General features: G+C 38.9%; 2 protein-coding genes across 4 annotated transcripts in view; one reads left to right on the top strand and one right to left on the bottom strand.

Annotated features, from left to right (window-relative positions):
• Positions 1 to 7,227, top strand: part of NSRP1 (nuclear speckle splicing regulatory protein 1) — a 58,168-nt gene extending 50,941 nt beyond the window's left edge. For 2 of the 3 annotated variants that reach the window (XM_031967738.1, XM_031967739.1), the window contains 4 exons: positions 1,381 to 1,509; positions 2,711 to 2,918; positions 4,585 to 4,693; positions 6,236 to 7,227. In XM_031967738.1, the coding sequence (XP_031823598.1) occupies positions 1,381 to 1,509; positions 2,711 to 2,918; positions 4,585 to 4,693; positions 6,236 to 7,082 (1,293 nt within the window). In that variant the 3' untranslated portion in view covers positions 7,083 to 7,227. The remainder of the gene's footprint in view (positions 1 to 1,380; positions 1,510 to 2,710; positions 2,919 to 4,584; positions 4,694 to 6,235) is intronic. The other variant, XM_031967737.1, reaches the window with a different exon arrangement.
• A 2,815-nt stretch (positions 7,228 to 10,042) lies between these two features.
• Positions 10,043 to 22,974, bottom strand: part of SLC6A4 (solute carrier family 6 member 4) — a 57,182-nt gene continuing 44,250 nt past the window's right edge. Inside the window, exons 13-14 of the mRNA XM_023503700.2 lie at positions 21,103 to 21,270; positions 10,043 to 15,189 (exon numbers count right to left, since the gene is read on the bottom strand). Of these exons, the coding sequence (XP_023359468.1) occupies positions 15,115 to 15,189; positions 21,103 to 21,270 (243 nt within the window). The 3' untranslated portion in view covers positions 10,043 to 15,114. The remainder of the gene's footprint in view (positions 15,190 to 21,102; positions 21,271 to 22,974) is intronic.

Genomic DNA, 22,974 nt, shown 5'->3' on the forward strand with positions numbered 1-22,974 from the left:
TGCTTGATCCAGGCTGGCTGCTTTTTCCATATTTGTTCTCTTTTCATCTCAGAGACTGTGGTGCTAGGATTTAAGTGTGTTGATTTCACCTTCCTTGGCAGAGAAAACAGTTTGTTGTGATAATTTTTGCAGATCATTTCCATTTTTTTCTTTGGTAGGCCTCTTTCTATTCTTATCCTTGAATGCCCTTGGAATGATTTTACTTAATTGATTATCTTGCTAGTCTTTCTTTAGACTGGTTTTACCCTTCATTGCTTCTCTCTTTATGAGATTATGCTGCTCACAATTGACCATCCTTCACTTTATAGGTGAGTTAATTTTCTAACCTGATATTGCCTTTGGTATACATTTCACAGTTAAGTCAAATGTTTGCTAAAGTACTTAATAGGTTCTTTTGTTCTTGTAGGAGTTAATTTATAACAGTTTAACTTCTGTATAAAATTACTATAGTTGGTGTCAATATTGTTTTTATTGTCCCTTTCCCTTTTTTTCAATGACTTATTGACTAATGTAGAATTCATTCTTCTTCATTATAGATGATATCTTTTTCTTATTACTAGTCCTTGTTTATTATACATTCTGATTTTAACTCTGATGAGTCATTGGCCTGACTCTGCACAGATGACTTAACTCAAAGAAAACTTACCTCTTTTCATGGCTTTTTATGGACAATTTTTCTGATATTATTTGGTAGAATTCAGCAATGCCTTTTTTTTTCTCTTAAGAAAGTATTCATGTTATAGAGGTGTGAAGCTTCTGTATTAATCTACAAGACTTAGGCTTTTCTTGTATCCTTCTGTGTTTTTAATGACCCTTTTCCACTTTTTCATTGAAGCTATCAAATATCAGAGTGTATTTTGATTTATTTTGGAGGTGTGTAAAATGAAGGAATTGAGCTAATTACTTACTTGCTATTTCTGTGGTCCCTTTAAGCTTTAAAGCCAGTAAGAGTACACATGGAGGCGTGTAATGGAGAATGGTGGGCATGGATTTGGCAGTTTGTTTTCAAGTCCTGACTGACACTTTTATCTGTGTCTGTGTGATCCTAGACAAGTTGTTCATCCTCATTAGGTCTGAGATTCTTCTACTCTAAAGGAAAGCTGAACAAGGGGAGCCCTAATGTCCCTTCTGGCCCTAGGTCTTTGATTGTTCCTGTGATATTAATTCAGTCTTTATAGGAATCTGTGACCTCTCTAATGTGGAGACACTTTACACTTGTCAGTGTGAAAACGTTCATGACCAGCAAAGGAGGCTGGTCACTCAGTAATGAATTTTTTGGCTGGGACAACTCATGAGAGTTTGGCAAAATAGATGGGATAAAACTGTTGTTTACCATGGAATTATTATTTATTAAATCTTTTTCTTTTCTTTTATTAACAGACTAAACTTGAAATTCAGAAGGCCTTAGCAGAAGATGCCACTGTGTATGAATATGACAGTATTTATGATGACATGCAGCGGAAGAAGGAGGAAAGTAATCCTAAAGTGCTTTCAGTAAAAGACAGAAAGGTTTGTGTTTGAAATTTTAGATTTATCTATGGCCTACTTCTGAATGTCTAATGTTTCTTCTGAGTTCAAGGTATTTCTATGTATGCTTTGGTTGACATGATCTTTTGCAATCTTACTCAGAATTAATAAAGCTATTTGTGTTTCCATCAGAATCTTATTACTAAGAATAAAATAAAAACAACTTCTAATTTTTTAACATTCTTAAAGCCCTCTAAATTTTTTTGGTACTCAAGTAACTATATGGCATGCTGGAGCTTCTGAGAATAACTAGTTACTATTTCTAAGTTTGCTATGAAAATATTATTTGCTGTAACAGCTTACAGCCCCACCCCAACCCCCCAAATAATCTATGTAGAAATTTTATATTGATCTTCTTCACAATTTCTAGAGATTGGCTATTGCCATTATAAGACGGGGGCTTTGTCTGCACCTTCTCATAGGCAACAAGTCCCATAACACCAAATTGAAAAAGGAAAGAAAAGAGAATTGGAATATTTAAAATTTATTTTAATTAGGCTTGCTGCTTGATTTTCTATAAAAATATTTTGATTTAAAAAAAAAAAAAAACATATAAAAGTGTTAATTTCTTTTTAAGGCTGTATTTTTCCATTCTTTTGGTATCCACCAGTAAGGGAATATAGAGAAATGCTATTAAAAATACCTCCACTAAATATGCTAAACAACAGCATTGGCTTATACATTTTACATTTAATGGCATATTTGGTAGGAGAAGAATACTCAGAAAAGATGAAGATGGCATAAGAAAAGTGAAAATGCTTTCTACTCTTGGAACAGAGAAAATAGCATTAGTCTGTATGTCTCCTTCTGGATTCAGATTTTCATTAAAAACAGTTCTAGTTTCACCTTTAATATGGGCCATTATGAAAGTCTCTATTCCCTCCTGGTTTGAGTTCAAATTCAGTCTCAAACTCGTCTTAACCTGTGTAGCCCCAGGCAAGTCACTTACCTTCCATTTGCCTCAGTTCTCTCATCTGTAAAATGAGAATAATAATAGTGCCTGACTTCCAGGGTTCTGAGGATCCAATGAAATGAAAATTGTAAAGCACTTAGTGCAGTGCCTGGCACATCCTAGGCATATGTAAATGTATTAATTGGTACCATTATTGTCATTATAATTAAACGTTAATGAGAAATATCTTTAGCAGTCCTTTAAACAATCCATGGTGTGTTTTTCTTTTAGCCCAAGTACATTCACAGCCTACTAAAAGCGGTGGAGATAAGAAAAAAGGAGCAAGAGAAAAGAATGGAGAAAAAAATTCAGAGAGAACGAGAAATGGAGAAGGGAGAATTTGATGATAAAGAGGCATTTGTGACATCTGCTTACAAGAAGAAACTTGAGGAAAGAGCTGAGGAGGCAGAAAGAGAGAGGAGAGCCGCTGCCCTGGAGGGTGAGTGTTGTTGGCTGGGCCCAGGTTCGCAAGAGGGACGTGACTTTGTCGGAAATGCTTGTACTATCATACAACACACCTCTTAAAATGTTCTTTTTTTTAATCATTAATCCAAAACTTGCAAATGGTTCAAGAAACAAAGAGTAGGGAAGTGAACTTCATAAAAAGTTATGAATTTTTCTCATGCAATTTCTTGCTCTCTCTCTCTCTCTCTCTCTCACACACACACACACACACACACACACACACACACACACATACACACTCACACACTCTTAACAGAGTATTACTAAATTGTTCTGTTTATGTCCCCTTGGTGCTCATTCATCTCTTTCTTCTGTGCATCTTTCACAGGTTTGATTGATATTCTTTGTCTTTTCCACTCCCCACCAACCCACCTTCTCCCCTCCCCTCCAAATAGAAATCGAGGTGTATAGTCAAGCCAAACCAGTCAGTGCATTGGTCTTGTCTGGTTCTGTACCTCTAGGTGGGAAGTGCATGTCATCATTAATTTGTCAAAATCAGGGTTGGCCCCTTCTTTGGTCAGTGGTGAGCTCTTAACAAATTTTATCTCCTCTCAGTTTTGTGGTGGTGAATTGTGCACTTTCTGCTTGTTTCCCTCCGTGAATTTTTGCATCACATTCATCTTCCATGGCTATCCTCTCCCTCATTTCTTATGGCTCAGTACAATTTCATCCCATTTATCTAATGGGGTACATGCTTTGTTGAGTAAACCAGGGGAGAATTCACTCAGCCATGTCCTACCGCTGTCTCTTTTGCCTCTTCCTCTCTAACAAAAACAAGGCTTCACAAACAATAGTGTTCAATGGGTTTTATAGACATTGCGATATAAATCTTTCTTTTACCCCCCAGAAAATGCTTTTCTCACAATAGCCCCTTGAAGAAATGTGCAAGTATTGGCATTGTCTCTATTTTAGAAACGAAGACACTAAACCTGGGTTACTTAGCTACAGAGCACATGTCACATGCAACCTCACTATCCTTTCTGCCTCCCTGTTTTTCTTCTCTTTTCTGAATCTGTATATTGGACATAAAGACCTGGGTCTCAGTACCCGCTCAGCCACTTGTTTTGACCTTATTAGGAAAGTCATCTGAATTCTTGGAGTCTCAGTTTTTTCCTCAATAAAATCAGGTGCTAATCCCTGCCTGGCCTTTCTCCCAGGGTTTTTTTTTTTTTTTTTTTTTTTTTTTTTTTTTTTTTAAATTTAATAGCCTTTTATTTACAGGATATATACATGGGTAACTTTACAGCATTAACAATTGCCAAACCTCTTGTTCCAATTTTTCACCTCTTACCCCCCCACCCCCTCCCCTAAATGGCAGGATGACCAGTAGATGTTAAATATATTAAAATATAACTTAGATACATAATAAGTATACATGACCAAAACATTATTTTGCTGTACAAAAAGAATCAGACTCTGAATTATTGTACAATTAGCTTGTGAAGGAAATCAAAAATGCAGGTGTGCATAAATATAGGGATTGGGAATTCAATGTAATGGTTTTTAGTCATCCCCCAGAGTTCTTTTTCTGGGTATAGCTTCTCCTAGGGTTGTTACAAGAAGTAGCCTAAGTTGGAGTTCTTTCTGTGAGTTAGCTATTGTCACACCATTGATCATGTTGTATTTTTCATTCTGCCTAGCTCGACTGGATGTAACCAAGCAGAAAGATCTCAGTGGATTTTATAGGCACCTTTTAAATCAAACAGTTGGAGAAGAGGAAGTCCCTAAATGCAGCCTTCGGGAAGCCAGGTAAGCAGCGCCCGCAGCCACAGGTTCTCAACAGATGCCAGTGAAGGTTTTTAATGGCCCCTTCATGAGACTAATACTTCTGTAGCATTTTAAGGTTGCAAAGCGTTGTCTTCTTACAGAGAAGGTAATAAGGGTTGTTATTGTTATTCCTGTTTGACCATCGAGAAAACTGGAGCCTTCAGAGATTAACTGGCTGATGCCCAATAGCACAGACAGGTCTGAGGGAGGTTTGAAGCCGGTCATCCTTTGGAATGTGCATCATGCTTCCTCTCCCCAGCCTCTGACCTCACAAAGCCACCAAAACCACTTGTATTTGTTCATCATCTTAGTGCTATTGGTTCTCCGGCTTCTTTATGTCTAATGGTAAAAGTCCTCTTGGTGATCCAGAAAGCATGGTTTTTTTGATGCAGTCACAAAGCCAGCCATAGGTGTACTTAAATCAGAGCAGTAAATGGTCTTGCTCTTAGTCGTGTGGATAGTTGAAGAGGAGAGTTTATCCTGAAACTATCTTAAACTAACTTTTCCTTCTGAAGAGCAGTGTAATTCAGGAGACCAGAGTCTGGATACTCTGAGAGAACCAGATTTGATTCTTTTTTTTTTTTTTTTTTTTTTTTTTGCTGCCCTTTCCTCCCCAGTGCTTAATGTCTGGTTCCAGGAGAAGTTGAGTTTAATAAAGTATATTTGGAAAGAAAATCCTGAATGGGGTTTTTCCTCCATTCTGAGTTTCCTATAAGAGTACACCTGAGGCCAGCTGAGAAATCCCATACCTATCTCGCTAAACTTACAGTATTCTAACCTGCCTGCAGGTCCTTTGGCTCAGGGTAGTCTGCCAGCTGTTCCTGGAGAAACACAAACTGTTACTGTATCTGTGTAATTAGTAAAAATGAACTTGTGAGTAATGTAAATGATTTGACCACACTTAGGAGCTGCGAAAATGTGAAAACCTAAATTATTTTGGCTTTGTTCAGTTTTAATATCAGCATGTGTTTGTGCCACATATTTCTTGTTTTGTTCTAATAAATACTAAGCCCTCTATTAGGAAGCTGGGGTTGCTTTACCCACAAGGAAGGGAGACTTAGCAAGGGCATAATATCAGCATCAATATGGGATCTTGCCTGCTGATGGTTGTGAAAATCTTATTTTCATACTGATAAGAAATCCCTTTTTTAGACTTAATCCTATTTAATAATTCTCTCCTCCCCCCACCCCCCCCAAATCTGGTATAGACCCATGCTCTGAAATGTCATAAAAGTTCATGAAATTATAACTAGAACTTGATTTCTTTTCCAATTTGTCTTTTTAGTTCAGTGCCTCACAAAAGCACTGAGGATGGGCCCGCCAGAGCAAGAGGCCAGCCCAGAGAAAGGGTCCTCCTGCAGCTGTGGTTGGGGAGAGGGGCTGCAGCCGCCTTGTAGGGGTCACCCATTTGTAGAGACAGGAAGCCCCAGGGCTGCTTTGGGGAAATGAGGGAAGTACAAGGTCCCTTCATTTCTCCTGCATCCGACGAGGGATTTTGTGACACAATTGTCCATTTTTCTAAAGCTCTAGGATAAAGGAGGAGAAGCCGCGGGGTTATTCTGACGAATGTAATCCAGACGGTGGAGTCCGGGATGATAGAGCCAGGCCCGAAACCAAAGTGAAAGAAGAGGAAAATCCAGATGCCGACAGTGACCTGGAGGAGAGCAGTGAGGAGGAGGGGAACAAGGCCAGCCGGGGCTGCCGGCATTCCAGCTCCTCGGGGGAGGACCGAGGACCCAGCAACAGGAGCTGCAGGACCGGGGGCAGTGACCCAGCAGGGGGGGACCGTGCAGTCCGGCGTCGGGACCAACGTTCCCCTGACAGTGCTCGCCAGAAAGAAAAAGCCAAGAAGTACAAGCCCAGGGAGGACAGTGGTAAAGACCATGTCCGGAAGAGGCGGGAACCGGATGAGAGAGGCGGGGGAAAGGGGGAAGAGAGGAGAACTGAGGCACGAGAGCAGAGGAGGGAGGATGGGGGGGAGAAGCGGGCCTCCCGGGACCAAGAACGAGAGCCAGCCCGGCGGAGAAATAATGGAGACCCGCAGGACAGTCCAGAGCGGGTGGGGGGCCGAGGCTGCGCAGAGGGCCGGGCAGACCGGCCAGAGAGAAGCAGGGACAAGGAGCCAGGCCTCGGGCCTTCAGAGAGCGAGGGGAGCGCGGGGCCTGGGGTGCAAGACGGGTTGCCTCGGGGGGACGCAGAGGGGGCCTCCAAGCGCCAGCAGGAGGAGGGGGCAGAGAAGCCACGTGAGGCGCTGAGCAAGTTTGCAAAGCGCAGCAGCCAAGAGACGGTGATGTCAGCCCGAGACCGGTACCTGGCCCGGCAGGTGGCCCGCTGTGCGGCCAAAAGCTACATTGAGAAAGAAGAGGACTGAAGGTCCCAAGAGCATCCCAGGAAGGGGAGGATGTCTGTATTTCTGGCATTTGTCAGGTTATATATAGTCCTCAGCTCACTGTATTTTAATGTAAATAAAAATGTCCTTGATTTAAGTAAAAAATGAGCTCCAGTTTGTCCACATGGCTGAATGTTCACCATATTTGGCAGCTTCTCTAGTTTGAGTAAGTGGGGGGTGGGGGGGGATCCCTCTTTGACCAGAAGCTCCAGCCAGTCCACATTATTGACTCTTCTCCCCGCCCCCAACTGCCAGCACAGCTCTGTATGTATGTGCTGGGCAGTGGATAAGGATGGAGATGGGACCAGCGTGAAGGAAAATCTGATTTCAAATGGGGCCAGCTTGATATTGCTGACGCCATTGCAGCTAAGTTCTCTTCAAGGTACTGTCTCTGACCAGTCCACGTGAGGCTAAGTGAAGGGGGATCCTGGAGGTTTCACGTGCAGGGACTGTGAGGGCCGAGAGTGGCCTGGGCCTCTTGGCAGAAGCAGAATGAACCAGTGCTCGTGGCCTGTCCCCACGGACCGCCCCCTCTCATTGGGCACAGTGAGGGAGGGCCTGTGAAAGGCAGTATTATACGGGGTGGGAAAAGGGCCTGAGGTCCAGCCTTCTCAGGGAGATAAACCCCATGCTTCTGCTGGCCAGCCTCTCTGACTCCGTTTCTTTATTTGTAAAATGGGGAGAATGATGTCGACCCTCCTAACTTATAAGGTTGTTGTTAGGGTTAGAGGACCTCAACATGACTCAGAAACTGATGGGCCATATTAGTCCTACCTCGGGATATTATATGTCTAATACCAGAAAGGAAAAAAATGACAAGAACAGTATCAGACAAATGAAAAATTTGGGGGAGCATTGTAAGAAGCTAGCTGGGTACATCCTGACTCTTGGCCAAATGCCCTTTACTATTCTGTTCTAATTAAGATTACTAAATGCAATGTGAGAAAGCTACTACCTATGCATTACGGCCAGGCAAACCCTCACTTTGGATCTCAGCAGACCCCACATCAGCCAGAACATGAAGCATTCCATAAAGGACAGGTAAGTTCTCCATGTACTAAATATGGCCAATGTACAGGTCAGAGCCACATGGCAGAATGGACCAGAGAGCTGGTTCGGAGCTTCAAGTTCTCCACTTAGTATGACTGAGTTATCTAAGTCTCAGTGCCATAACTGTAGCACACAAGGTCATGATGAAGGCCCTAGGAGGTGATGATGTCTTCCTATCCTTTTTGTAAAGAAAAATTCTCCTCCCTTCTTCCAGATTTTATCCATTTATTCATTTTCCTTTTATTCTGTTGTGTTTATTTTCTCATTTTAAAAAGTTTTATTGAAGCTTTTTATTTTCAAAACTATGCAAGGATAATTTTTCACCATCAACCCTTGCAAAACCTTGTGTTCAGATTTCCCCCCCTTTCCGTCACCCTTTCCCCATGTGGCAAGTAACCTAATATATGTTAAATATATACCTTTCTTCTTTACACTGCCAGGATTCTCTCTTCCATCCAACACATTCAGTTACCTTCATTAAAACACTTAAAGTCGGGAGGTATTTTCAGTTATTCTTGTGTGTATTCAGAAAAACTATCTTGACACTGGGATGATGAAAAGTGACTAGACTGGCTTCCTGGTAAGGCGCTAGTCTCTGCTTTGATTTCTCTTGATCATTGCCCCTTCCTGGATGCAAGATGCTTTGCCCAAACTTGACTCCTCCCTACCTCACTAAGCCCACAAGGTCCATATGTTCAATCAGTATTTGATGGCTTGATGCAGACAGAGAGAGGAAGTCCTAGAACGGAACAAGTTACCCCTGAGTCTGCTAAAGTTAGCCGGGTCATTTGCTTTTGAGGAGCTCCACTTAGAGTCCTTTCCCCAGGATCCGGGCTTTCTACTGTGGGAAAAACAGCAGCCACTAGTGAGAGCACAGCCCAGGAATCGGACTTTCAGCGTTGAATTCAGGATTTCCTAGTACACGATTAGATTTGCTAAAGAGGGCAGTTCTAAGTGACCCCTTTCTGAGAATGATTTGAAGGCTTGCAATGATAAGTTTCCTTGAGGGCAAGGACCCTACTACGGTTCTTTAGTATTTTGAATAAATGCACCAGTTTATTACTGTACACAGTACTATATGCCCACTCTAAAAACATTTTTTCAGTTAAACATATTCCAGAACCAAGTTAAATCACATTTTGAATTTCCCAGGTCTCTGCTAAATAATGATATACAAAGTCTGTACATTAACGATGAATGATAGTTTTATGTTTTTTGGAGAAAATGTCTGTCTTGTTTTAAATGAATATATATCTATCTCTGAAGGCTTATATTTGTATGTAAGATGTAGTACTTAATTTCTAAATCCCCTGGACTTTTTAGTGCTTTTCTCCTTTGAATTTTTTTTTTTTTTAAAGAAGCTATGTATCCATGGAAGAGGTGAAATATAATTCTAATATTCATCTTAAATTTATGGAGCATTTGTCATGGTGAACAAAGCCCAACTCTGGAAACTAAGAACCCGAGTTCTAACCCATCTCGGGGTTTTTAACTGTCTGTGTGACCGAGGGTATGGGAATTTGACCTTTTCTAGATCAGTTTCCTCATGTATAAAATGAGTGTTGGAATAAATAGCCTTTGAGATACTTTCCAGGTCTATGTGTATGGTCCTATGTGCTAGGTACAGAAAGGGGATCTGAAAATGAGCAAGATACATCCCTGCTTGCAAGTTTATAACCTAGTAGAGAAAAAAAGACATATTTCAAAAAAAAAAAAAAAAGACCACAATTTCTCATTGATAGTAATAATAATGTAATAGTCCAAATTAAGGTGTTTTTTAACCCTAAATTTATATTTATGAATGTTATAAGGTTTGCATTTTAAGGAAAGCAATTGTAGATGTTTTGGTTAAAAATGAAATTTTTTGCTTGCTTTGCTGAAAGAGCTTAATTTTCGGAGAAAATAATAGACAGAAACCTGTTCATTTATTATGATCTTAAATTTATTACAATAACAACAGAACAAGGCACATACTGTTGACTTATCTATTTTGGAACATTTATATAACTAAATGGCTGCATAAATTAATACATGTGTACCATATACATGAAATGGAAAATGTTCAGGATTTGTACAACTAAAATTCCAGGTTAAGTGAGCTACTACAGCTTGAAAAATAAACATGTGCCTCATTTTAGAAAGAACCAGATCTTTTGGAAGTTTCTTTGTGATCCCAGTTCAGTGTGGTAAACACTAAGGAGCATTTTTCAAGGCTTAAGTTAGTGGTGGGGAAGAGGAAAAAGATGAGGCAGAAAAAAAGGAGAAGCTTTTCTCTAGTTTGCTTAAAGATAACATTCCAAATTTGAAGAACCTCACAGGTTACTGACTTTACACAATAGAAGAGTTTCTGAAAAATAATGAATAGTTTGAAGCATTTTCAGTGAGTCAAAGAGTTGACAATTTAGAGGAATCTATCTAGGGTGAATCTTTTTGCAAAGAAAACATTCAGCTCCTATTAGATCTCTGTTGGGAATATAAATTTATATATATATATGTATATATATATTAAAATGTGCTACACTTCTACTTAAGAATTTGACCAATGTATGGTGCTGTATATTTTAAATTGTTGTTATTATTATTAACTCTTGGTATTATTTTTTAAAGTATTGGCATTTCTTTTAAAAAGTCAACATGTGAAAAAAAAATAAATTATCTTGCTTTAGTTTTGCTAAATCCTGAAATGTTCCTTGTTAGAATGTCTGTGGAACGTAGTTTTTCCTGATGACCTCACGGAAGGCAGTTTATGACTAAATACTTAGATGATTGTCAATCTCAAACTTGCCAGATATTGAAAGTAGACTCAAGGCCTGCTGCTGCTGTGACTCTGTAATTGAGGTCTGTGAAATATCTGTTTACTTGGGGGTTGGGGGGAGGAGGAATGGCTTTATATATAACTATGTCCTTCCTGTTCTTAGACAGTATTAGAGAGAATTCAGAACTAGCAAGATGAGGAGGAGATCCTTGGGATGCTATTACCCAAAGTCGGTCAATTCCAAATGACTACAACTAAATTCACAATCATGGGTGGAATCCTAAAGCATAGAATCAAAGGCCTGGAGGGGCCTTTAACTATGAGTTATTATTTATTCTATTCTTTTGCCTTTAAGTGATTGACCATCCTATTCTTCTGAATTTAAACTGCCTGATTTCTTCCCTTATGTCAGGTAAATGCCACTGACATTTTGCCAAGTGGAAGTCAGCCCTCCAGGAATACATATTTTGATGATTTTTAAAACTTGCACAGTGCATGTAAGGCAATTTAGCTTTAGATTGTGCTACTTGGGGTTAGAAGATTATTTTAATTGGGGATAACCTTGAGTAATTTTTCAGGAAAGGGACATCACAGGACGGTTCAACTCAGGCAGTTCTGAAAGGAGAGATGTTGACTGAACAGACTCCAACCTTAGAAAGTACTTAGGACTTCCTCTTGAAGTGTTTTCCTTCTTCATCAGAGTAGGTGGTTGCTGAACCAAATGGTGGTAGTGGTTGTTTAATCACTTAAGGAATACTAAAGTTCCAAGCCCACCCTCCCTTAGAAACGTTCAGATCCCAAGAGGAACTGAGAAATGAACTCCTTCTTATGAAGTCACTGAGTTTTTAGCAGCTCCTAATGGAGTGTGGCTGAATTTTATGAGATGCCAGATTGTTTCATTATCTTTAAATTCTGGAAACACAGATTAGCAATAAAGGAAAAAGCCCATACAATAGCTGTGATGGCAAGGGTATGAGACCTGGGGATTTGGAAGATTCTTCCCAAAGGAGCAAAAGTAATATAAAGAATTTTTAATAAAACTCTTCATTGAATCTTTGGTACGAATGGGGAAACCAAAAGGAAAGGCTGGAGCTTTCCAGTGGCTTTCGAGGAATAGGTTGTATGAGGCAGGAGTACACCCCAAACAGTCTTGCTTTTTTCCCTTATTTAGATTTATAAATTTTATTTCCTAACAGTTGGAAGGAACTTGAGCTTAAAAGCACTTAAGATATAATTTGTGAGTTCCATGATGCTTAAGAATAGACAACTTGTCACTTGGGGTTATTTTGTTTTGACTTCTCTGCATTTATGCAGACTTTTTCTGCAGTTATGACCTGCAATCACTGTAAAGTTTTCTTCATAAACCAGCTGCTCTCCCTTCCCTCCTCCCCTCTCCTCCACTCCCTGTACTTTCAACACACATAGTCTTCCTGCTCAACTGAGATACAAGATGCTGGTGATTCTACCTCCAGCAACACTTGATTGATGAATAGAGTTCGGAAAGTAGCCAACATCAGTTTGTGTCTCGACATTGAGTAGTGGAGTTAGCAAGCTTTACCAGGATGTATGTAAAATTAAGCCGCCGCTTAGCTCCAGGTTTTATTGTCCTGCAATGGGTGGACTCCAAATCCTTGTCCTGGCTTCGGTACAGTGCTCTCATACAGTTCTTTGCTATGTGTAAGCAAAAAACAAGAACCTTCCTTTAAGCCATTCTTCTAACACTGAATTATGGAACCAGTTGAAAGATTTTTTTTTTGGAGAAGTATTTGAGCTGGAAATTGTCTTTGACTTAGGTTCTAAAATCAGATTTAGAGCCATGACAATCCTGGCATCCAGTTCATGGCTTTGGGCAGGTATTTTACTGACCAGAGATTTGGTAGCGTTTTCCCAATGGTAAAGGTGGGGGGGGGGGTCTAATTTAAATTTAGGGACTATTGCAAGATTTCACAGTAAATAAAAAATTAATCTGAACCTCTATTTTTATAGTTCAAATAATAGTGTTTTTTTATTTGCCTTTACTTAAATGTTACATTAGATTTGGCTTCTCTACAAGACACTTTGTTTTACATTACTATTTTACTTACTAATGCAAAATTCCCCTAAGCACTTCATAGCCAGAAACTTTTCATAAATTACCCATCCCAAAATATGCAGCCATTTCCCATGGATCATCCCAGGGCCTAAAATGGAGAGGAAAAGGCCGTTGCAATGGTGAATTTAACAGTCCTCGTGACTCAGGAAAACATTTTCCTCACTAAAAACCTGATGTGACTAGAATTTGTTGGGGGTTTTTTTTTGCCTTTGCCAGTCTGTTGACTTTACTACATTGAACCACTCTTCTTTTATATTATATTCCTGACAAATATACATCCAGAAATCAAGAACTCCCTTCCACACGTTTGGATGCTTGTGCACCTTCACACAAGCTCGGGTGGCTTTCTGATGTGCCCCTCAGACCACAGGCCAGAGCCAGATGTTCAGAAAAGCACCACAACATTCTGTCTCTTCCCCCTTTTAAAATGTATTTTGAATTTGAAGTGTGTCGATCTCTCCACTCACTCCCTGCTTGATTAGGCTGTAGCCAGGCAGTCAGGAAGGCAGAATGTGTGCTAACACTTCAGTTTGAACCAAAACAAATATCACCAAATTGGATTATAAGAGAAACAGCTGAAAGATGGCTCTCTTTACTGGTAGAGTAAATACCTAGGAGTCATCAGGTGAATTTCCTGTTGTTCCCAAAGATGATTTGGCAATTACAGGGAGGCTGAAAAATGCCCTACTTAATGACAACAAGCCCTGGAGAATGAAGAGAACCTGATTAGAAGTGGGATTTTGCCCCTATATTTTATGATTTTAAAGCCATTTGGGCAGCTTTTGCCTGAGGCCTTCTTTCCTTTCAGCAGAGGAAATGAAGGACTATTAAGGGAAATCAGGATGAAACAACAACAACAAAAAAAAGGGAAAATATAAGGCAAATAGAAAAGGGAGGCTTACTGAAGAATTGGTTTGTTAAGTTCAGGAATGAGCACCTGGGCCAGAATTAGACCTTAACACATCTCATGTAAAATTATAAAATTTTTGTTTTGTTTTGTTTTGTTTTACATTATCTCTGAAAAGCATAATAAGGTAAATAATGGAATATGCTCATGGGATCCCTCCTTTTATTCCTAATCACTGTGAGAACAATAGGAAGTATTGAAGGAAAAGGTTCTACCTTCTGTCTTCAAAACAGTTCATATAATTTAAATGGGGTCAAAACAGGAGTAAATGAGCCACGAGGTCATCATCAAAGTATAGTGGGGGAAAAAACAAGAGGAAGGCAGTGAGGGTCAAAATGCTAAAATCCTGATAGACTGGCAAAGGATGTATGGGACGTGGGCTGTGCTCTCACACCCCAGGATGCACATCAGAAGCACAAGAAAAAATTGAATAGTTTGTGGGACCTATAGATTTGGAGCAACGTATGCAAAACTGAATGTGTGTGTAAAATCTGTTAATATAAGAAAAACGAGGATGACATATGGTTTGTAAAGTGCCAGAAAACGTTAGAGTGATAGAAAGGAGACAGCTGTGTGTACACTGGACTAGTGTACAGACACACACACACACACCTACTCACACACACACACATATAGCACCTTTCAGGTTAGCTTTCTACAACTTCCTCTGCAAGACTCAGCCCAGAGGGATTCGAGAGTTCCATTAATTTCCAGCTACAGAATATATATATGGCTATTGGAACAATTCCTGTGATGTCCTACACAGTTTATAGACTCATTTAACAGTGAAACCCTTAGAAGCAAACACAGTATGGTCCAACACAAATAATCACGTGGAGAAGACACACACAGACTCGAGACTACATGTAATCCTAACTGACGCTATTTGTCCACTAGTGGTTTAGGTGATCCCTTTCACCCATTCATACGGTAGCAGCCACATACATGCAACAAATCCTCCCGCATCCAAAATGAACCAGGTGAGCCGTAGTGGAGTTGAGGTTGATAAGTGCCGAGCTGATTTCACGGAAGGAGGTGGATCAGAAGGCTGGAGGTTGTGAGATTCCATGGAAGCTGGGTCTCCATGGAAAAAGTTGTCATTCCTCGGCTCAGCTGGAAACTCAGCTCACTTGGAGGGGAGACGGGTAATGGGTAATGAATGGAGGGTGGGGACTGATAGGGAAGGTTTTCTCCTCTTGTCCAGTACTTGCTACACAGTATTCAAGCGAAGGTCTCCGAAGGGAATCTCTGTAGGTGTTTCTGGAGTGATACTTTTAAGAACACGCTGTTTAGAAGAAAATAAATAGGGGTTTTTAAAAAGCCTTTTAATGTAACAAACCATCATATATTAAAATGCAGAATAGAACTTTTTTGTTGTTTTATTTTGCTTCACTTTTATTGCATTTTGCAAGATATTGTGGGGTTTTTTTGTTTTACAAATTGTAGTTTGGTGGCGATGCTGTATCAAGCAAGCCTGTTGTTGCCATTTTCTTCAAATGTTTTTAAACATTTTTATTTAAAAGTTTTGAGCTCGATCCAACCATTCTGGAGAACAGTTTGGAACTGTACCCAAAGGGCTATAAAACAATGCACACCTTTTGATACAGCAGTGTCTCTACTGATCTGTATCCCAAAGAGATTTCATAGGAAGGAAAGGGACCCAAATGTGCAAAACTGTTTGTGGCAGAAACTGGACACTGAGTAGATGCCCATTAGTTAGAGAATGCTCTACAAGTTATGGTATATGAATGTTATGGGATATTATTGTTCTATAAGAAATTATCAGGAGGATGATTTCAGAGAGGCCTGGAGAGACTCACGTGAACTGATGCTGAGTGAGGTGAGCAGAATCAAGAGAACATTGTATACAGCAACAACAATATCAGTCAATTCTGATGGACCTGGCTCTTTTCAACAATGAGACAATTTAGGCCAATTCTAATAGACTTGTGATGGAGAGAGCCATCTACATCCAAAGAGAGGACTCTGGAGATTGAATGTGGACCACAACATAGTATTTTCTTTCGCCTTTTTTTTTATTTTTGGTTCTTTTTTTGCTTGCTTTTCTCCCTCTTTTCTTTCCCTTTCTGGTCTGATTTTTCTTGTGCAGCATGATAAATGTGGAAATATGTATAGAAGAATTACACATGTTTAACATGTATTGGATGACTTGTTTAGGTGAAGGAGTGGGAGAAGGAAGGGAGAAAAATTTTGAACATAAGACTTTGCAAATATGAATGTTGAAAGCTGTCTGTATATATTTTGAAAATAAAACACTATAAAAAAAACTTAAAAAAGTAAAGTTTTGAGTTCCAAATTCTTTTTATTCTTTCCTCCCTTCCTCGTCTCCTTCTTTCTTGAGACAATAAGCAATTAGATATAGATGTTGCATTGCAATTATGTAAAAATTTATATATTAGTCATTTTGTACACGAAGACTCAAAAAAAATGAGAGAAAAGTGGAAAATAGTATGCTTCTGTCTGTATTCAATCAATATCAGTTCTTTCTCTGGAGATGGATAGTATGTTTCATCATTAGTCCTTTGGGATTGTCTTAGATCATGATATTGCTCAGGATAGCTAAACCATTCACAATTCTTTGTTGAACGATATTGCTGTGTGTACAATATTTTCCTGGTTCTGATAGCAGTCTTTTAAATGGCACTTAAACCCCAAGTAAGCTGTAATATTCTTTGCATTTTGATAGGTATTTCCAGTTTATAGTTTTGGATCTATCAGTGTTCTATAGTGACATAATAAAATCGTCCAAATAGCCCAAGATAGCAACCTCCACACATAAGGAAATAAGTAATAGGGATGAATGTAACAATAAGGAAAGTCAAGATGAAATTATAAAATGCTTTAGTTCCAATGCAGAAGAAATAAGCAACATTTATGACAATAAAAATGAAATTTAGAGGAACTGAATCACTTCTAAATCCTAATTCGTGTCTCCAATCGACCTCATGCTCAGTAGTCGTCACAGAGAAAATGTTGAGACCCTCCACCCTAGAAATAGCCAAGAGTTCCACTGGAACATTGTTATGACTGATTTAAACCATACTTGTGCCTGTGAATGGAAAATATATAAACCACTCTAAGCTCAGCATCAGTGTACGGGAGAGAAAAAAAAACAATGAGCTTAATAAAATTACTTAAGTAAAATCTCCCTTGACCAAGAGAGTGTACATCTCTAGTAGACAGAGCTAAATCTGAAAGCATTGATTTTAGTTAGTAAAATATTTATTTAGACAACCTCTGTTATGTGTCTGTCTCCTTTTTGGATTGGAAAAACATGCAGGACTTATGATGATTTCTTACCATCCAACCTTCTTCCTGTGAACAGTGAATGCCCTAACCAGAGCAATATTCAGGACAATTCTAGGCCAGCTTGGACTTCTCCATCCTCACTTCCTATGAGTTTCTCTTCCTTTTAGGGGCAAGTACCCCAGAAAACTGGAAAAGCTCCATTCTTAGCAAACACAGCTCATAAAATTGTACCCTTTATGATACAAATCTCTCTCATATTGTGTTCCTACCTCACACAATGGAAGTCCAAAAAGAGAGTGGTTGGCTGAAGTTAAAATCCTGCACTCTGAGCACCAGCTTCTACCCTCTGTACCCCAGCATAAGCTTAATAGGAGCTCTGTGGCATCCAATTTTTCCTTTTGGTAAAGCTCTAAATAGAGAAGTGTTTATAAACAGACATCCCTTTTATTCATTTAAAGTTGGGCTTAAGTAGTACAGTGGTGGTATGTGTATGTATATGCATGTATATATGGGGGGGGGACAAGGGCAACCCTAGATTAAGTTATGATGTAGGGAAAGATGACCATCTGTACCACATCCTCCCTTTATTCCCCAAACATTCAGCCCTGTTACAGTGGCCCTCATGGGACTGCCAAAGTTTTTTCAGTGAAACTCGGAAGTGAGAATGTCAAATTTGAAGTCAGATAGCTTAGGGTCAAAACTCATCTGCTGCTAACTAGCTTCCTGAACGTGGGCAAGTTTCCTCTTCGGTCACCCTTATTCTCATCTGTAAGGAAGTAGGGCTAGAGATGGTCTCCATGTCCCTTCCAGATCTATGATCCTATGACATCAAGGGCCATTGTAGTTCAGTCCATACCCAAGAATCCCCTCTACGACATAACTGACACGAGGGGGAGGAGAATAAGTGTTTATTAATTAAATGTCTAATATGCAAACACTTTGGAGATTTTTTTTGACTCTCACAACAAGGGAGGAGCTATTATCCTTATGTTACAATTCAGGAAACTGAGGGAAGCAAGCGATTTTCTCAGTGTCGCACAAGCATTTTTCTGACTGACTCCAGTTCTAGCTACTGCATCTCCTAGCTGAAGTGGTTATCAGGCCTTTGCTTGCAGAGCTCCCATGGGAAGGCACTATCTTCTAAGATAGTCTCTTACGTTTTTAGAGAGCTCTAGTTTTACCTATGTTAAGACTACCATGTTCCCTCCTCTTCTAATTTCCCTCACAAGTTCCTATTTTCTGACAACGCCATCACCAGGCTCCCAATTACCCAAGTTAAAAAGTTTTAAAAGTTCCAGATGTTTAACTTCAATCATCAGATCCCAGGTTATATTAATGGTAGAAGATGGAAGGACTTTTTAGGATGTTTTTTCATTATTTAATAATTCATTTCCTTCAATAATGACTACCATAATGATTCTGATGGAAAATTTTCTGAAAATTTAATTGTTTTCACTATGAAAATAATGGCTAATTAGATTAAATGTCTAATAATAGATACTACAAGATAATTTGCCTGAGAGTTAATATGCAAAGGTCAAATACTTTTAAATGGTGAAATCTAGTCATAAGTCTGTCCTAACAAGTAGTACCAAAGGGATTTTTGTTGTTTGGTCATTCCAGTGAGTCTCGGTGACCCCTTTTGGATTTTTTTGGAGTGGTTAGCCATTTCCTTTTCCAGCTCAGTTTTCAAATGAGGAACTGAGGCAAACAGTGTTAAATGATTTATCTCATAGCTAGTCGGTATCTGAAGCTGGATTTGAACTCAGGAAGAAGAGTCTCTGACTCTAGCCTTAGCACCTTGAATATCCACTGGGCCACCTAACTGCCTTACTAAAGGGATACATTTTCTCTTTTTGTAAATTGAACCTCTTTATGGTAAAAAATATATGTAAATCCAATTATAGGTGTACATATTTATACACTTATCTTGCTGCACAAGAAGAATCAGATCAAAAAGGAAAAAAATGAGAAAGAAAATAAAGTTCAAGCAAATAACAAGAAGAGTGAAAATGCTATGTTGTGATTCACTCTCAGTTCCCACAATCCTCTCTTTGGGTGTAGATGGATCTCATCAAAGGATACATTTTCTCAAGTAAAATCTGGTCACATGATTCCCTCTATAAGACAAATATTCTCTCTCTGGAACCTTTGTCCCAGATGATGATTTCCCTCCAAAGCACTATCCCTACCACATTGTAGAATTTGCCTCTAGATGTTGCTGCCTAGTTGCAAAAAGCAAATAAATCCTATAGGATAAGTTTAAATTTATGGATGCTACCTTGATATTACTCATGACTGGGCCCAGGAGTCCATTGGCTTACCCAATGTAAGTAGAGGGAGAAAAAAAATCTTACGAGTGTTCTTGGTTATTAGGAAACATGAAAGGGGTTAAAGTCTTGTCACTGGGTAGCCGAAGGATTGACTTTTAGCATGTCTCTTTTATTCAAGACAGAATTTTCCTCTTTTAGATGATCTAAACCACCATTGTGAATGATATTTTACATTATAATTGCCTGTGTATGAGTCATATTGCCATACTATATTGTAAGCTCTATGAGGACAGAAAATGATATGGTTCAATGGAAAGAATACTGCATTTACTTACTATCTGAGTAAACTCAGACAAGTCACTCATTTTTCTCATTTGTAAAATGGCATTGACTAGAATTAGATCATTCAACAAGCATTTATTAAGTGTGTATTTTTCTTTAAGCAAGATAGTCCTTCCCCTCAAGAACTTACACTTTACTGGCTGACCTCGAGGGCACCTTGGAGGGTCTATGATCCTATGAACTTTTGGGGGGCTCTATCCATTCTTTTCTGTTCTAATTCACTTTGACTCTTGAATGGATTTGATTTTTAATACAAAATTGAATAGTAATGGTGATAGTGGGCAACCTTGTTTCACTCCTGATCTTATTGGGAATGGTTCTAGTGTATCCCCATTACAGGGATTTGATTTTTAATGTACTGACTTTCACAGATAACGATGATGATAATGGTGGCTGACATTTATATAGTGCTGTAAGGTTTGTGAAACTCTTGATACAAATCCTCACATGATCCCGTGAGATGGGGAGAACAAGCATTGTCCCCATTTTATAGATTAGAAAACCAACACTCAAAAAGTTTAAATAACATGCCCCAAGTCATACAGATGAAGTCATGGCTCCTGTCAGTGTATCTTTTAACTAGAAGTGTGAATAGATTTGTGCTGGTCTATTCCTCAAATATTGTCCAGCACAACTGGGACCAGCAATGACACCCACCTCCAAGACAGCTGATGGCAATTATGTTAAGGACTCAGAGGGTCTCTCTGGAATAGACTGATGTTTGTTATGACTCCTACAAGTACAAACCCATGACCTTTTCTCAGGCCTTTAGTGTTTTAATTGTTAAAGTCAACTACTAGCACTCTCTCAGTAGCCTTCCTGAGGGATGACCCTCTTCATGGAAATGGTTATTTGAGTTACTGATCTGCATCTGGTTGAAGGATAACTGTGGCTTCCACAACCTTGCTTCAGATACTGTGACTCTCATCTGGGAAAACAATTGTGTTTCTTTGTTGGGAGAGGCATAGTCCATCTCCCTTCTTCATTATTATAAACCAGAATTTTTGTGTCATTATATTTTGGACATTCCAGATCAAGTATCTATACTCAAATCTGATCTGAAGTGGGTCAGTGATCTGATTAAGAGAATTTCTACTCTTCCCCCAAATCTCTAGATTGCCTTAGGATACTCTGAAATTAGTAGTTAGGCTTAACAAGATTTAAAAAAAACAACCATGGTATAACAACATATACTGTTCAATTCTTCTCAGTGAATTTAATACCATTTGGACATTTCCTTTAAAAAGATAGGGACAGTCCTTGTACTGTTCCCTTCCTAACCATCCCTCCCTAGTACGTGAGAGAAGTGTTACCTCTTTGAATGTCCCTGGAGTGACGATCAACCGATAAGTGATATAGGTGGGAATGCAGATGAAGGAAGAAGTCCCAATGCAGTAGCCCAGGAGAACAGTCCAGCGAGGGTAATTGTAATTGAAGAGCCGCAGTTCTGGGGGGCTGCTCAGAAAACTGCAGATGATGAACTAGAAGAGAGATGTCAAGAACGTTCAATGAGATCATAGATAATTAAAAACTTGGGCATAAGGAATATCAGGTAGATAGACTTGAGCACACTACTCCAGCAGGAAAGGTCCCCCATACATGGAACCTAAAGGAGGACATGTATAAAGAAGGGCAGTCATGGAGGAAAGCCTGCTACCTGCAGCAGCAGAGGGATAATGGAACTCCTGGAATAGGTGGGGTTTTGAGAGGAAACTTTTCAGACAAACTCCAAACAATAATTGAGCCCCAGACAGAACTTAAACTCAAAAATCACCAATTCCACTTAACACCATCATTAGAGACTTCAGTTTTCCTAAAGTATGGCCAAATTCTCATCCACAATTCAGTCTTGGCTAATATAAATATAAAATAATAAATAACATAATATAAAGTCCACATTTCTTTTAGGTTCTATGCTTCCAAGAAAAATAAATAAAATTTCTTCTCCACATTCCCACCATATCCCAGCATATGCAGATCTCATATATCTCTTTGGGGTTTTTAAAGATCCTTGATAGCACGAGTTGATTCACTTTGGTTTAATCTCCCTAGAGTCCTTGGTTTAGATTTAATAAATGACCTTTGAAATAATAAACAGCTGTTGGAACAATTTAATGGTCAGAAAGGAGATAAGTAGTTTGTGTTATATATAGCTTCTCCCAAGTCTTCATTTTTTGGTGAATATTAGTTTCAGCTTAACTCCCCTAGTGTAGAGGAGGAGAATTTGATCACAGCTGGAGCCTGACTAGTTAGAAGATATTTCTGAGCTATTATGAGATATCTTCTCTTCGTAAGCTTTAATTCTTGCCGGACAAATCATTAACAATCCAGTATTCTACAACTCGTTAAGATTCTAAGTTCATGATGCTAAGTGAAGTGAGTAGAACCAAGAGATCATTGTACACAGTAACAACAGGATTATATGGTGACCAATTCTGATGGACTCTTTTCAACAATGAGGTGATTCAGATCAATTCCAGTGGTATTGTGATGGGGAGAGCCATCTGCACCCAGGGAGAGGATTGTGGGAAATGAGTGTGGATCACAATATAGTAATTTTTTGTTGTTGTTTGTTTGCTTTTTGTTTTCTTTCTCATTTTTTTCTTTTTTGATCTAATTTTTCTTGTGCAACATGATAAATATGGAAATATGTATAGAAGAATTGCACATGTTTAAACTATATTGGATTCCTTGACATCTAGGGAGGGATTAGGAAAAAGGGAGAGAAAAAAATTTGGAACACAAGGTTTTGCAAGGGTGAATGTTAAAACATATATATATATATATATATGTTTTGAAAATAAAAGCTTTAAAAAAATAAAAAATCAATGTTGAAAACTCTCTTTATATGTATTTTGAAAAAATGTAAATGTGGATGATATACCAAAATAAATTAATAAATTACTTCATTGATCTGATCTCAAGGCAGACATTTTACTAATGCTGTGTATTATGGAAGTAAATGTAGCAAAACCACTAGTCACAGGGAGTCAAATTGAGTTTCCCATATTTGACATTTACTATCTGGGTAAACCTGGGCAAGTCACTTAATCCCTATTGTCTCACCAAAACAAAACAAAAAAAATTTTTTTTAAGATTCTAACATAGAGAATGAACCAATCTGCATTGACAAAGTTTGTCATCTGAGAGTTCTTAGTGAAATCACAGGCTAAGTCCCTATTCCT

This window comes from Sarcophilus harrisii, chromosome 4, assembly GCF_902635505.1.
Source record: "Sarcophilus harrisii chromosome 4, mSarHar1.11, whole genome shotgun sequence".
NCBI classification, from domain to species: Eukaryota; Metazoa; Chordata; class Mammalia; order Dasyuromorphia; family Dasyuridae; genus Sarcophilus; species Sarcophilus harrisii.